The sequence below is a fragment of the Pan troglodytes genome, chromosome 2 (assembly GCF_028858775.2).
Source record: "Pan troglodytes isolate AG18354 chromosome 2, NHGRI_mPanTro3-v2.0_pri, whole genome shotgun sequence".
Classification (NCBI taxonomy): domain Eukaryota; kingdom Metazoa; phylum Chordata; class Mammalia; order Primates; family Hominidae; genus Pan; species Pan troglodytes.
In genome coordinates this window covers 100,892,856-100,908,318 of record NC_086015.1, presented here as the reverse complement: position 1 = coordinate 100,908,318, position 15,463 = coordinate 100,892,856, and the positions used below count along the sequence as shown (strand labels likewise).

The 15,463-nt window shown below is 35.6% G+C and overlaps 1 protein-coding gene across 11 annotated transcripts in view; it reads right to left on the bottom strand.

The window, feature by feature from the left end:
- Positions 1-15,463, bottom strand: part of EPHA6 (EPH receptor A6) — a 943,752-nt gene that overhangs the window by 131,070 nt on the left and 797,219 nt on the right. For all 11 annotated transcript variants that reach the window (XR_010155659.1, XR_010155660.1, XR_010155661.1 and 8 more), the window contains one exon: positions 9,000-9,061. Coding sequence is in view for 8 of the 11 variants with exons in the window: in XM_009445923.5 (XP_009444198.1) it covers positions 9,000-9,061 (62 nt within the window). In the remaining 3 variants the exon portion in view is untranslated. The remainder of the gene's footprint in view (positions 1-8,999; positions 9,062-15,463) is intronic.

The following is a 15,463-nucleotide window of genomic DNA, read 5'->3' as shown; positions in this document are numbered from 1 at the left end:
TGGTAGTTTTATGGAAATAGCTTTGAATCTGTAAATTGCTTTGGGCAGTATGGCCATTTTAACAATATTGATTCTTCCTATCCATGAGCATGGAAAGTTTTTCCATTTGTTTGTGTCAGCTCTGATTTCTTTGAGTAGTGGTTTATAGTTTTCCTTGTAGAGATCTTTCACTTCCCTTGTTAGATGTATTCCTAGGTGTTTTATTCTTTTTGTGGCAATTGTGAATTTGGTTCCTTTGTGATTTGGCTATTGGCCTGACTGTTGTTGGTGTATAGGAATGCTCGTAATGTTTCCACATTGATTTTGTATCCTGAGAGTTTGCTGAAGTTGCTTATCAGCTTAAGAAGATTTTGGGCTGAGACAATGGGCTTTTGTAGATATAGGATCATGTAATCTACAAACAGGGATAAGTTTGACTTCCTCTCTTCTTATTTGGATGCCCCCCCTTTTTCTATTGTCTGATTGCTCTGTATAGAATTTCCATACTATGTTGAATAGGAGTGGTGAGATAGGGCATCTTTGTCTTGTGCCCTTTTTCAAGGGCAATGTTTCCAGCTTTTGCCCATTCAGTATGATGTTGGCTGTCAGTTTGTCATAAATGGCTCTTATTATTTTGAGGCATATTCCTTCAATACCTAGTTTATTGAGAGTTTTTAACATGAAGGAGTTGAATTTCATCAAAAGCCTTTTCTGCATCTATTGAGACAATCATGTGGTTTTTGTTTTTAGTTCTGTTTATGTTATGAATCACATTTATTGATTTACATATGTTGAACCAATCTTGCACCCTGGGGATGATCACCACTACTTGATCATGGTGGATAAGCTCTTTGATGTACTGCTGGATTCAGTTTGCCAGTATTTTGTTGAAGATTTTTGCATTGATGTTTAGCAAGGATATTGGCCGGAAGTTTTCTTTTTTGTTGTATTGCTGCCAGGTTTTGGTATCAGGAAGATGCTGGCCTCATAGAATGAGTTATGGTGGAGTCCTTCCTTTTCAATTTTTTAGAATTGTTTCAGTAGGAATGGTACCAGCTTTTCTTAGTACATCTGGTAGAATTCAGCTGTGAATCCATCTGGTCCTGGGCTTTTTTGGGTTGGAAAGCTATTTATTATTGCCTCAATTTCAGAACTTGTTATTGGTGTGTTAAGGGATTCAATTTCTTCCTGGTTCAGTCTTGGGAGGGTGCATGTGTCCAGGAATTTATCAATTTCTTCTAGATTTTCTAATTTATGTGAATAGAGGTGTTTATAGTATTCTCTGATCGTTGCTTGTATTTCTGTGGGGTAATATCTCCCTTATCATTTCTGATTATGTTATTTGAATCTTCTCTCTTTTCTTCTTTATTAGTCTAGCTAGCAGTCTATCTATTTTATCAATTTTTAAATAAACCAGCACCTGGATTTGTTGAGCTTTTCAATGGTTTTTCATTTCTCTGTAGCCCAGCTCTGATCTTAGTTATTTCTCATCCTCTGCTAGCTTTGGGATTTGTTTGCTCCCGGTTCTGTCATTCTTTTAGTTTTGATGTTAGGTTGATGACTTGAGTTCCTTCCAGATTTTTGAGGTGGGTATTTAGTGCTAAATATTTCCCTCTTAACATTGCCTTGGCTGTATCCCAGAGATTCTGGCACATTGTATATTTATTCTCATTAGTTTCAAGGAACTTCTTGATTTCTGCCTTAAGTTCATTATTTACCCAAAAGTCATTCAGGAGCAGGTTATACAATTTCCATGTAATTGTGTGGTTTTGAGTGTATTTCTTAGTCTTGAGTTCCAATTTGATTGTGCTGTGGTCTGAGAGAATGTTATGATGTCAGTTCTTTCACATTTGCTTAGGAGTGATTTACTTCCAATTATGTGATCAATTTTAGAGTAAGTGCCATGTGGTGACAAGAAAAATGTATATGCTGTTGCATTGGAGTGGAGAGGTCTTTAGATATCTATCAAGTCCATTCAATCCAGAGCTGAGTTCAGATCCTGAATATCTTTGTGAATTTTCTATCTTGATGATCTGTCTAATATTCACAGTGGGGTTTTAAAGTCTTCCACTATTATTGTGTGGGAGTCTAAGTCTCTTTCAAGGTCTCTGATAACTTGCTTTATGAATCTGAGCGCTCCTGTGTTGGTGCATATATATTTAGGATAGCCAGCTCATCTTGTTGAATTGAACCCTTTACCATTATGTAATACCTTTCTTTGTCTTTTTTGATCTTTGTTGGTTTAAAGTCTGTTTTGTCAAAAACTGGGATGGCAACCCTGGTTTTTTCTGTTGTCCATTTGCTTGGTAAATTTTCCTGCATCACTTTATTTTGAGCCTACCCGTGTTACTGCATGTGAGTGAGATGGGTCTCTTGAAGACAGCATATTGATAGGTCTTAGTTCTTTATCGAGCTTGCCATTTTTTTATCTTTAATTGAGGCACTTAGCCCATTTACATTTCAGGTTAGTATTGTTATGTGTGGATTTGATCCTGACATCGTGATGCTAGCTAATTATTTTGCAGACTTGTTTATGTGGTTAATTTATAGTGTCACTGTTCTGTGTACTTCATTGTGTTTTTTGTTGTGGCTGGTAATAGTTTTTCCTTTCTGCATTTAGGCTTCCTTCAGGAGCTCTTATAAGACAGGTCTGGTGGTGATGAATTCCCTCAGCATTTACTTGTCTGAAAAGGACCTTATTTCCCTTTTCTTATGAAGCTTAGTTTGAATGGATATGAAATTCTGGGTTGGAATCTCTTTCCTTTAACAATGTTGAATGCCCCCAATGTCTTGTGGCTTATAAGGTTTCTGCTAAAAGGTTCTCTGTTAGTCTGATGGGCTCCCCTTTGTAGGTGATCTGGCCCTTCTCTCTGACTGCCATTAACATTTTTTCCTGTATTTTGACCTTGGAGAATCTGATGATTATGTGTCCTGAGGATAATCTTCTCATCGAGTATTTTACTGGGGTTCTCTGCATTTCCTGAATTTGAATGTTGGCCTGTTTAGCTTGGTTGGGTAAGTTCTCATGGATGATATTCTGAAATATGTTTTCTACATTGGTTCCATTCTCCCCATCTCTTTCAGGTACACCAATCAGTTGTAGATTTGATCTTTTTACATAATCCTATATTTCTTGGAGGTTTTGTTTATTCATTTTCATTTCTTTCTCTATTCTTGTCTACCAGTGTTATTTCAGAAACCCAAACTTTAAGTTCTGAGATTCTTCCCTCTATTTGGTCTATTCTGCTATTAATACTTATGATTACATTATGAAATTCTTTTATTATGTTTTTTAGCTCTGTCAATCAGTTCAGTTATGTTCTCTATACTGGCTATTTTGACTGTCAGCTCCTGCAATGTTTTATCATGATTTTTAGCTTCCTTGTGTTGAGTTACAACATGTTCCTTTAGCTCAGTGAAGATTTTCTTAGACACATTTGGAAGCCTAGTTCTGTCGTCTCAGCTATCTCAGCCTCAGTGCAGTTCTGAACCCTTGCTGGAGAGGTAATGTGGTCATTTGGAGGAAAGAGGACACTCTGGCTTTTTGAGTTTTCACTGTTCTTGCACTGATTCTTTCTCATCATTGTGGGCTTCTCCATTTTCAATCTTTGAGGTTGCTGACCTTTGGATTTATTTATTTTTTTCCTTTTAATGGTCTGGCCACTTTTCTATAGGACTGCTATAATTTTCTGGGGGTCTGCTCCAGTGCCTGGTTGCCTTGGATTTTCCAGTATCTGAAGGTATCACCAGTGAAGGCTCTGAAACCGCAAAGATGGCCCTTCCTCTGTGAGCTCTGTCCCAGGAGGTATGGATCTGTTGCCAGTTCCAACACACTTGTAGAAGGTGGCTAGAGACCCTGCTTGGGAGATCTCACCCAGTCAGGAGGATTAGCATTAGGTACACTCTTCAAGAAGCAGTCTAGTCACTTTTTTGTAGAGTAGCTGTGTCCTGCTTGGGTACTGCTTCTGCTCCTGGTCAGCTTGGGCTCTCCAAAGCCCGGAAGCTGGAACCACTAAGTTGCAGGACAGCAAAGATGGTGGCCCACCCCTTTCTGGGCTCTCCATACCAGGGAGAATTCAAATCTCTGTTGGGCTGGAGAACACAGGAGGGGGTGGCTGGAGGCCCCAGTTGGGATGCCCCACCAGTGAGGAGGAATACATTGGTTAAAGAGGCAATCTGGACATGTTTTGGTAGAGCAGATGTGCTGTGTTGGGGGATCCCTTCTATCCCTGGTCAATTTGGACTCTCCAAAGCCCAGAGACTGAAATGGCTAAGTTGTCCAAACAATAAAGATGGAGGCCTGCCCCTCCCCGCAGGAACTCTATCCTGTCCCAGGTAGGTACAACAATGTCACCAGGGGCTGGCTGGAATTTCAAGCCAGTAGGTCTTATCCCGTAGGCTACTGTGGAGGTGGGGCCTGCAGACCAATGCTGCTCTGCCCCCTGGATTCAGTTCCCTTTTCAGGGCTATGTATGGAGGTCCAACTTGTCACCTTGCCTGAGTCGCTGTCACATGTGCCGGGGACCCCAGAGCCCACGTATATAAAGCTCCCAGGACTCTGTGAATCTGCAAAGCTTCTCTGCCAGGACTTCACACAGTTCTGTGTGTCAGACTGAAGACCCTGGTGGAGTGGGTTCACAAGGGCATCTCCTGACCCAAGAGTTGCAAAAATCCATGGGAGAAGTGTGGTTTCCGGGGGTCACACATTCACTAACTGCTTCCCAGGGTAGGGGAGGTTCCCGTTGCTCTGTGTTGCTCCTGGGTGGGTCATTGACCTTCTTTTCTCCATTCTCTGTAGGTCAAACTGTTTCCCTGATCAGTCCCAGTGCAAGTACTGGATGTTTCAGTTGAAGGTTCTGTATTATTCACCTCTTTCATTCCTCTCTGTAAGAGCCACACACCATAGCTGCTTCTAGTCAGCCATCTTGGTCCCCACCCACTGAACATTTTCAGTGGATGTTTCACAGACATCTCAAATGCAACATGACCAAAATTAAACTTACCATTTATTTCCAACTACCAGTCCATCCTGTTCCTCCTCTGTATCTTTATTTCAATTGATAGCACCACCTTCCACTCACTTTTCTTGTTCCCAGCCATCTTTCCCTGAGCATATTTTGAGCTGATTTCCTTAATTAAATCCTTCTTGCTTTCTTTATTAATTTCTCCTAGATTTTTGGTTTATAGATGACCGCCTTTCTTATTTGCCTAAGTGATTTGCATTGTAAAAAATGTAAGTATAGGCCAGGCACAGTAGCTCACGCCTGTAATCCCAGCACTTTGGAAGGCCAAGGCAGGCGGATCATGAGATAAGGAAATTGAAATCATCCTGGCCAATGTGTGGTGAAACCCCGTCTCTTCTAAAATACAAAAAAAAAAAAAAAAAAAAATTAGCTGGGTGTGGTGGTGCACACCTGTAGTTCCAGTTACTTGGGAGGCTGAGGCAGGGGAATCACTTGAACCCGGGAGGCGGAGGTTGCAGTGAGCCAAGATCGTGCCACTGCACTCCAGCCTGGCGACAGAGCAAGACTCTGTCTCAAAAAAAAAAAAAAAAAAAAGTAAGTATACCTTTTCTCTCATGAACACACCATCTTGCACTGAAACCAGTAGTATATTTAGTATTATATTTTGGTATAACTGAATTTTGCAATATGATAAATTAACATTCAACAAATGTTATAAAACAAAGGAATTTTTTTGTGGTTGACATGTGGCATTTCAAAGTTAAAGTATTCTGTGAGCACATGTACCCTAAAACGTAAAGTATAAAAAAAAAAAAAAACAAAGTTAAAGTATTCTATAGCTATACTTAGTTTAGATTGCTAGTTAATATTGTTATAAAAAATGGGAAGTTCTAAGTGGAATGTTCTAAAATGGGAATTTCTAAAATTTAGAGGTAGGTGGTTTGCAGGTAAGTGCCACAAAAAGTATTTATGAAATCCAAATGTGTAGCTGGAAAAAGCCTGTATGGGGATAATGGTCAAGGTTACATTTAATTCGCACTAGTGAATTTTAGTGAAATTAGAGAAAATACACTAGTGTGAATTAAGTGTAACCTTGACCACTATCCCCAAAAGGGCTTAGAAAAGTTAAAAATTCTGCACATTGGTGAAGTTGTGCCTTCTGGGCAGCCAGGCTGCTGATGATTTGCTTGCTAAGTCAGAATGTATTCAATTTTAAAATTAAAAATACACACGGTTACACACACATCCCTTCTCTACACACATGTATATTTTCACACACAAGCCCACACACACACTTGACTACACTGCCCCTCTGCCGATATATATCTGGAAGAACGTCCACAAGGATCCCAAATGGTATGAGATTGATGAATCCAGTGCAATATGACAGCCAGCCAGCCACCAGCACTGACACTAGATGTAATCTTGTACTTAGTAGTGCCACCACTCCTTCATAATAAAATAACAAATTGAAGCAGTTTTCAAATAGTGTGGGAGACCAAAGGGAAATCATTTCTGCTTCCAGTAAGCACAGAAGGCTATTATGAGCCACGGATGGCTCCCCTACTACACAGTGCACTTAGCCACTTCCTCCTTCCTGTGCTCACATAAGCTGTGATTATGTTCTAAAGCTGCAGTTTGAAAAATGACTTTGCTTTTGAGAATGTATGGGCTATATATATTTATATATTTTATTTCTGCTTGTCATGGGGAGTTGAGTATCTGCTATTAACATAAAGTTTATAAAGCACTTTGAGCTTCTAAGAAGAGAGATGATTACAAAGAAGGGTAAGAACATTAAAGAAGAGTAAGATGGAAGTATTGACCCTATTTTTCCATTCATTTGATTTTTTTTTGCATTATAATAATGTGACTTTTAGAAACTCTACGTGCAAAGGGGACACACACCATGAGGAGATGGTAGTGGACTTATAAGGAAAAGTAGTAAGCAATTTAATAAAATGAATTCATAATGCATGAGAGCATGGCTTTTTGAGTCATAGAGACTTGAGTTTGAATCCTTGCTCTGCCACCTGCAATACGTCACGCACTATTCTGCAAGTTTTACAACAATCAATCTTTATAATAATTGTATGAGGTGGATGAGTAAACAGAGGTACAGAGAATTTTATAGATGAGTAAACAGAGGTACAGAGAATTTGATACCATGCCCAAGGTCACATAGTCCATGAGTAGAGCCAAAATGAGCTGAGATAGGTATTCAGAATCTCTGATAATGTCTTACATACATAGTACATAATAAGAGCTGAAAAATATTAGTTTTTAAAATTTAAAGCATAAAATACTTCTAAACATGTAGTAAGATGTTTAGAAGTAAATCTTTTATTTGTAACATATTATTGTTTCTTTATAACATTTAATTGATTCATTATTCCACAGAATAAAATATATAAATTAGGGGAGAAGCTAATATTTCCCACCTTATTTGCCTGTGGTAGTCATTTGATCCATTTTTAGCAGCAATTTAGATTGAATATCTGCTACATTGTTTGACATTATATTCTGCTTTAGGATACAGCTGATACAAAAATAAAAAGAAAATAAAAAGAAAACCAACCTAACCCAAGCATCATTAGATGATGAGTCATTTTGATATGTATCTGATAAGAATGAGTTTTTGAAGAAACATAATGGAAGGACATTAAGTATACAGCATTTCAAGTACTAAGTACACAGCATTTCAAGTACCATAGGTGGTCCTGATAAATTATTCTAAAATAATTTAGAACAGGTTAAATGAACACAAGCTATAAAATAACACATTTTTAGAATGGCTACAGAGAAGAACAAACAGTTCATGTCCCCAGACACCCCTGAATTTCATTTTACCTTACAGAGCACACTTGGTTGAGAGTATACACTGCACGAGCAGTATTGCTCTATAATAACTTGATGATTTTGCTGAATTCAGCTTCTAGGATTGAATCTGGACATCAAGCCCAGTCAGAGTATAAATATATCATCACTGCTAGCATTCAGAGCAGTTGGAAGAAGAGGGCCCAGAATCAAGAAAAATAAATGAAAATGAGATCAAGAGAGAAAGATGAGATGCAAACAGAACTTATTCACATAACATGGGGCAAAAAACGAAGTGAAGTGAATGCTTTATTTTCACATGAAAATAAAGAAGAAAAACAATGTAACATCCCAAGTGGCAAAGTCTAGCCATTTTGTAAGTGAGAAAAATAGTTATATATAGATAGATAGACAGATAGACAGATAGATAGATATTAAAAATACAGTGACATGCAAATATATGACCTTTGCTGGGGATGAAAAATATTTACTATAGCATTTATTTTTTATATTTCACTTTTTTCACTATCAATGAATATTTTCATAGCACATGATGCTTTTTCAAATCTTAAATGTATTATAAATATACCTTGAAATATAACTTCCTGGTGCCTTCTCAGTTTATGTTTGTATCACTGTCTATAATAAATTACTTTTCATACATACTATACTTTTAAAGATAAATCACTTTAAAAATAATGTTTTTGTAAAAGAAATCTCTGCTAAAGGAGTTTTATTCCTCCTCCCTTTGTTTTCTGAATAGTCAGCCAAATGAACTGAAGAAGGACAAAGTTGATAGAACATTTTCTGAAATGAACTTGAGTCGTTGTTGGTAAATACAGATCAATTAAGGAGTTCAGCATTATAGATAATGCATACAACATCATACTACATAGTTAAATGTGATAAAGCAAAATTAATGACTGTGAGGCAATTGAGTTTCATTTAATCTTTCTTCATGATAACATTATTTGGTATACACACACACACATATATATACACACACATATAGCAAGTGAATTTAGAGGAGAAATCAATTATGTTATTGAGTGTACATCCTCCCCCCTTAGTAACACTCTAACGTATCACAGTATCAGGGAAATGCACCCTAGAGAAAACACTGCTATTCTTCACAGAAAATCCATGAATAACATTATGCAAAAATTAATTTATGATAAATGATTTAAATATAGAACTGAGAATAGCTTATTTAAATGCCATCAGAAAAGAACACCTCACCCGCAAAAAGGAGTCTAGGGATCCATTCTCCATATATTCCACCACAATCATTACTGGTCTGCCTGCAAAAGAGCAAGAGAATACACGTGGATTAGAGCAATTACAGAAATATGTGCTGCAGTTAAGAGATACCCAGCTGTGGCAACTAAATTATTTGTATTTTATTAATAGGAATTTCATTTTCCAGCCTGCTTCTATAAACGTGTTCATATTATACGTAGGCACCTCTATATTTCTTTATAGCATTATTTCCTTTTGAGTTCATAAAAGGGACATGAATTACAATATAAATTACAAAGGAATTAGGTACTTCTTTTCCTAAAGCCCCGCAATCACTTGTTTAGATTATGTTCTTTTTGTCCTCTAGTTTTTCCTTAGAAAACAATCACCAAGCTGAAGTCAGGATTTAAGCAGTATATTATAGCTGCTTTTGCAGTTGTGGTACAACTTCTAAGGCAGTGCAGCAATTTTGCCTGACTTATATTACAGTGGGCATTTCTGAAATATTCCTAAGGCAAAGCAGAAAGGAGAAACTCATAAATTCTCTCGAAGAAATTATAAACCATCGGTCATAGTCTGATTTTAAGGGCCTTTAAGCAGAAAAATTTTAGATTGATGAATGCTACAGAGCTTGTAGGATTTGTAATAGTTCCTGATTATGTCTTCATTGGACATAGATTTAATCAACAGAGCAATGATGGCAGTACATGAAAAATAAGTAACTCTGATTTTGTAGTCTGGTATAGAAGATAAGATCAGAAACTGAACATATTTTCTTTCTTTTTTTATCATATCAATTGGTACACTGTTATAGTTCCCAATATACCTCTATTAGGTAGAATATTCGACATAAATAACTGCTTTATTTCAAAGAAGTGAATGCATTTGTTCTGCCCAATTGCCCAAGTTTAAAAGATAAACTCATTTCAGATGCAGGGGAAATGGTATTCACCTGAAATAAGCATGTATGACATATTTAGTTTTTACTTCTGTATTTCTCACTTCTTGTTGGAATTTTTAGCTTTTCAATCTGCACTATGCACAGTTTTTCCTTACAAACACAAAGGAGATCTAGAAATAACTGTTGTGTACCAATGATGGAAATATTACATATTGTAATTCATGTTCCTTTTATGAACTCAAAGCCTTGTGGGTTAGAAAGGGTGATGGTGACTATTACGAATTAGTACAATGTATGTAAATGCTAGACTTTACATTTGAATCTATATTTTAAATAAAGATGTGCTAAAGGTTAAATGTATTAATAAAGCTCCCAATTTATCATGCATAAAATTAGAACCCAAGGAAGTTTTCCATTTGTAGTGAATATTAACTTATATTCTATAATGTTCCTCAAAGTCATTAATTTTACCCAAATATGAATAAAGAAATTTATCGTCAATTATTGAGGTCAAATGAACTGTCAGCACTCTTGTGGGCAGGGATCTAGAAAATTCAGGTTTTAAACCTTAAAGTTAATCATGAAATCTTTTATTTGGCTATAGTTTCAGAGAGGTTGGAGGTAGGAGACTGATAGAAACACTGAGGTAGAAAGGTGGGGAAAATAAAAGGTCGTTTTTGTACTTAAATATAAAAATTCTGAGACCAATATTCCATTTTGAATGATGATGGATTCTGAATGTTAATGGGAAAAGTTGGGTTATTACAATGACTGCCTGATGTCTTCTTCCCCCGCCTGCAGAGTCACAGCTTTTTAATCTGTCTTGACTGTTGCTGTCAGAGGAATACTTTTAGTTTTTATTTTCTTTAACAAACATTTATCCTTCCCTTAAGAATACCAGTCTTACTAGAATAAAAAGAGCTTGCAAGCATTCCACTTGTATTGCTACATGCCATAATTATTTTTCTTATGCAGATATGGAAATTGAAGGATAGAAAATTAAACTGCTTGTCTAAAGTCAAATAGCTGGTAAGTGGCAGTATCAAGTAGTCTGTCTCAGAGTTTGAGATCTTAACCTTTATGCTATAGGTGCCTTTCAGACAGCATTTATAGATAAAAGCTCCAAGTCTCACCCTGTTAGTCAATTCTTTCCAGTGATGCACCTCATCTTTCCTAACTAGCCTTTGTATCCACGGCTTTACCAGTTGTTATTAGTACTTGTATTTATTTAATCCTGTCTCCTTCTTCCTTTACTTTTGTAGTCACCTGCCAGGATAATCTCCCAATTTGCTTCTCTCTCTAATCTTACCGTCTCTCCCCACTCCCTTAGAATTTATACAACACACCTCTTCCCTAAAAGTCTCTCACAGTGATATTTCTCATAGTTGCATTTCCATCACATCTGTTGTGTACACTATGAAATGTTGTGCCTGTTTTTATATTAAGTTGTTTTTCTTTCTTATTTTCCCATAATGCTTTGTATCCTCATTCACTGGGTTTCTCAAGGTCACTTGCCATAGAGCTAATCATAGTAGGTGCTTCATAAAAACAAGTTAACTTTTCTTGATTTCATAGTTCCTAAGAAAGTCACTCTGGAGTATTTCAACAAGATCTGATCTATGTGAATATACAGTACTTCGAAATTGGTTCTACCTATAACTCTTTGGGAGATACTTTAGGTAATCTTAAAATTCATCAGTAACAAGTTCTATCTTCTCATTAAGAATAATAAAAAATCAAATGAAGGCTTCCCTGGTTTCCTGTGAATTAGAAGTTTCACATTTGAACTCTTAATCTTTTGTATTTTGTGCAGTAGCATCAACTGAGAACAGCTGTTAATTGAACTAAGGAATTTTTTTTTTTTTTGCTATTGCTCCATCTAGCCTGTAATTTGTCTTGGTTTTCAACAGGGAAGAAACTAGTCATACTGTGAAGATTATAAGCAACTTTACAATCCATGATTACATTTTATAATCAAGAAAATAGATAAGTACAGGGGAAACTATGAAAATTAGGATGTTAATCTTTAAATCTGTTTTAGGTGAGAGAAGTCTATTGGCAACAGTGTTTTTTGGTCTTTTCCAATACGTAAAAATTATATATTGCATTATTGCTCTTGGAAGATATATTGGGAAGTAATTTATTATCTCTTTCTAAATTTTCAAAATGTTACACCTTATTTCTTTTTGTACAATTTTAGCCAGTCACCCCTTCTGCCTCATATCACAGAATCATCTTAGTATTTGCATCATACTAAAGTCAGCGGACAAACCAGGCTTCTTGAATTAGTCAATTCTTGAAATCCCCAGATCATTTTCAAGTCTCATGTATTTGATTTAAGAGACTTTCAAAGATACTTCTACAAGTCACACAAGGTGAATTTCTTAGGTTTTCCTTCATAAATATCCCAGAAATGCTTATGAATATTTTAAACTGCATTTGAATGAAGATCCTCTAAGAAATCAGTTACTGATATTCTGGAGACGATGGATTGCAAAAACCCCTTATCATCCTTTTCTGTTACAGACAAGAAAAAGTATTTTCTTACATTAAGACTTTAAGGGAATATTGACCAATATATATTTTTCAAATGTTCCCTAATACTTATGATGATTTTGATAAAGGTGATGTGGATAAACTATATAATCATAAGACTACACTTTTCTCATGCTGTTGTTAAAGAAAACAAAATAATTCTTTAAATGTTCCATAGATACCCTGGTTAAAGTATTTTGCCAGTGAAATCTTTTTGTGGTTTTTTTTTTTTTGCCTCAGACAATATTTGTGAAAAAAAGAGGATAACAGAGACTTAACATTTTCATGTAATGAAATGAGTTTGTACTGGATGTAGTATTCTCTATTAGTTTGGCAATTTCTAACGTGCAGTCAGTAAAATGAAGAATCAAAACAAATCTCAACAACCTCAAAACTCTATTACAGATTTAAATCATTCAGTTATTTAACATACTATCAAGTTTATATTTTGTCTACCAGGCAATAAAATGTGTGGTGATAACTTAGATTATCACTGTAAAAAATACAGTTAGGGTGCCTGTATTTTTTTCCCCCAGTTGCAACTCAGGACTCTTTGGACCAGTTATTTAATCTATTTCTACCTTTCACATTTCTGTTGTAGAGATAGTGAATTACAATTATAATCTCAAATTGGTTTGATAATAAATGAAATATTCTTATGCCTCTAAGGCACTCAGAAGATATGGATGATACCATATGAACACAGTTATACTATATTAAATCATTGTTTTTATTCACATAAGTACTCAAATTAAAGAACTGTTTTCTTCTTATGGTGTTGCCTGATGATTATCAGATCACGTTCAAAACACATCTCATCCTCATTCAGTTCAAATCCAAACTTTTAACATTTCCCTTGAACTTTCTTTTCCTGTTATAATCCCGTGTTGTTAAAACATCACCATCCATCTAGTTATCCAGGTTTGAAACCCTTTTGTGACATTGGACTCCTCACTTTATTAAACCCTTTCTAGTTCATAAGTTATGAAGTTCTGTTGATTCTACATAAAATCTGTTGCCACTGCCTATATTCTACCTTTGCTTTCTCTTGCTCAGTAATATTTTACTGGTTTCTTTGCTCCTATCTGGTTCCCCATTGTAAGCTAACTCTTGCAAAATCATTATTTTTGAACATTCAGTGACACAAAAAAATTTTTTAAAATGCCTACTAGGTAGCAAGTACTCTTCTGGGTTCTGGAGACATATCGTCAATCAATACAAGATCTCTGCTCTCATGGGGTGTATAGTAGGAAGGGCACTAGAAATAATTAAACAGTCAATTAGTATAAAGGGCTAATGCCTCATTCCGCTATTTTGAGACTGCATTGTTTATTGCAGAATTAAAGTCTAAATTGCTTGGCAATTAAGTTCATTTACAATCTCTTCTTTACCTTAATTTCTAGTTTTATCTTTTACTTCACCCTATTCCCGTATCTCCTGTTTTTCAACTAATCAAGGAAGTGAAAGATGTCTACAAAGAGAACTACAAAACACTGCTGAAATAAATCAGAAATGAAATGAATAAATGGAAAAACATTCCAAGCTCACAAATTGGAAGGACTGATATCATTTAAATGGCCATACTGCCCAAAGCAAGGTACAGATTCAATGTTATTCCCATCAAATTACCAACCTCATTTTTCACAGAATTAGAAATAAACTATTCTAAAATTCATATGGAACCATAAAGAACCCAGATAGCCAAGGCAATTGTCAGCAAAGAGAACAAAGCTGGAGGTATATCATTACCCAACTTCAAACTATACTATAAAGCAACAGTAACCAAAACAGCAGGGTACTGGTACAAAAACAGGCACATAGACCAATGGAAAAGAATAGAGAATCCAGAAACAACCACACACCCTAACCATCTGATCTCTGACAAAATTGACAAAAACAAGCAATAGTGAAAGGACTTCCTATTCAACAAATGGTGCTGGGATAACTGGCTAGCCATACGTAGAAAAATGAAACTGGACTCCTACTTTTCACCATACACAAAAATTAACCCAAGGTGGATTAAAGATTTAAATGTAAGAACTCAAACTATAAAAATCCTAGAAGAAAACCTAGGAAATACCCTTCTTGACTTTAGCCTTGGCAAAGAATTTATGGCTCCTTTTCAATTTCTCTCAGTGACTCATAATTTCCTGAATATTACTTTACTTGCACCTTCCTCTCTTCTTTGGAAGACTGCCTTCTTGTTACCTCTACTTGACAAAAATCATATACTTTAAAAAAAAAAGCAGCTTAAATATCATCTCCATTGTAAATTCTCCTATGAATTTCTCTGTTTTAGGAAGTCTTGACAGTTTACTTTCTCCTCCCTTTATATCTCAATCAATTTTAGAACACTTACGGTACAATATTAACGTTAACAACATAGGTGTCTGTCTCCCATTCTAAAGTGGCTTTGACCTCAGGACTAAATGCCCAATTCTTCTCTATAAGGTCACTATCTAAGCACAGAGCTAGGCACAGAGTAGGTATTCAATTTCATATTTTTTGAGTTGAATGTCAGAAGAAACACACACATAAGAATGTTCTCCAAGAACAATTGCAGACCTACAAAAGATTTACTGAAATAACAGAATGGCAAATCAATAATTTTTAATCCTAAATTAGTTATATTATCAAAACTATTGTTTTGAAGACAGAAAAACTCAAATTTCAGCTCCACTAACTAGTAGTTACATGATCTTAGGGAAGTTATTTTAGCTCTTTCAGTTTTTGCATCTATAAAATGAGAATAATATCATGTTCTACATAAACTTTTTGAAATAATCGGATGAGAAAATATATAATTAGCACAATGTTTGTCACTAAAATGTTGATGTCCATCTACTTTCCTTTCCTTTTGTGCATAGGTATCTGCTTCTGTATTATTATGTTTGCACACTATGTCACGAAAAGTTTAAAAAAATAGAAAACTGTTATATTTTATTGCAGATTGGTAGTGACATGAAAATTATTTTATCATCTTTGGCTAAGTGAAAGTAAAATTATTGCTAGTTACATGTTTCATATG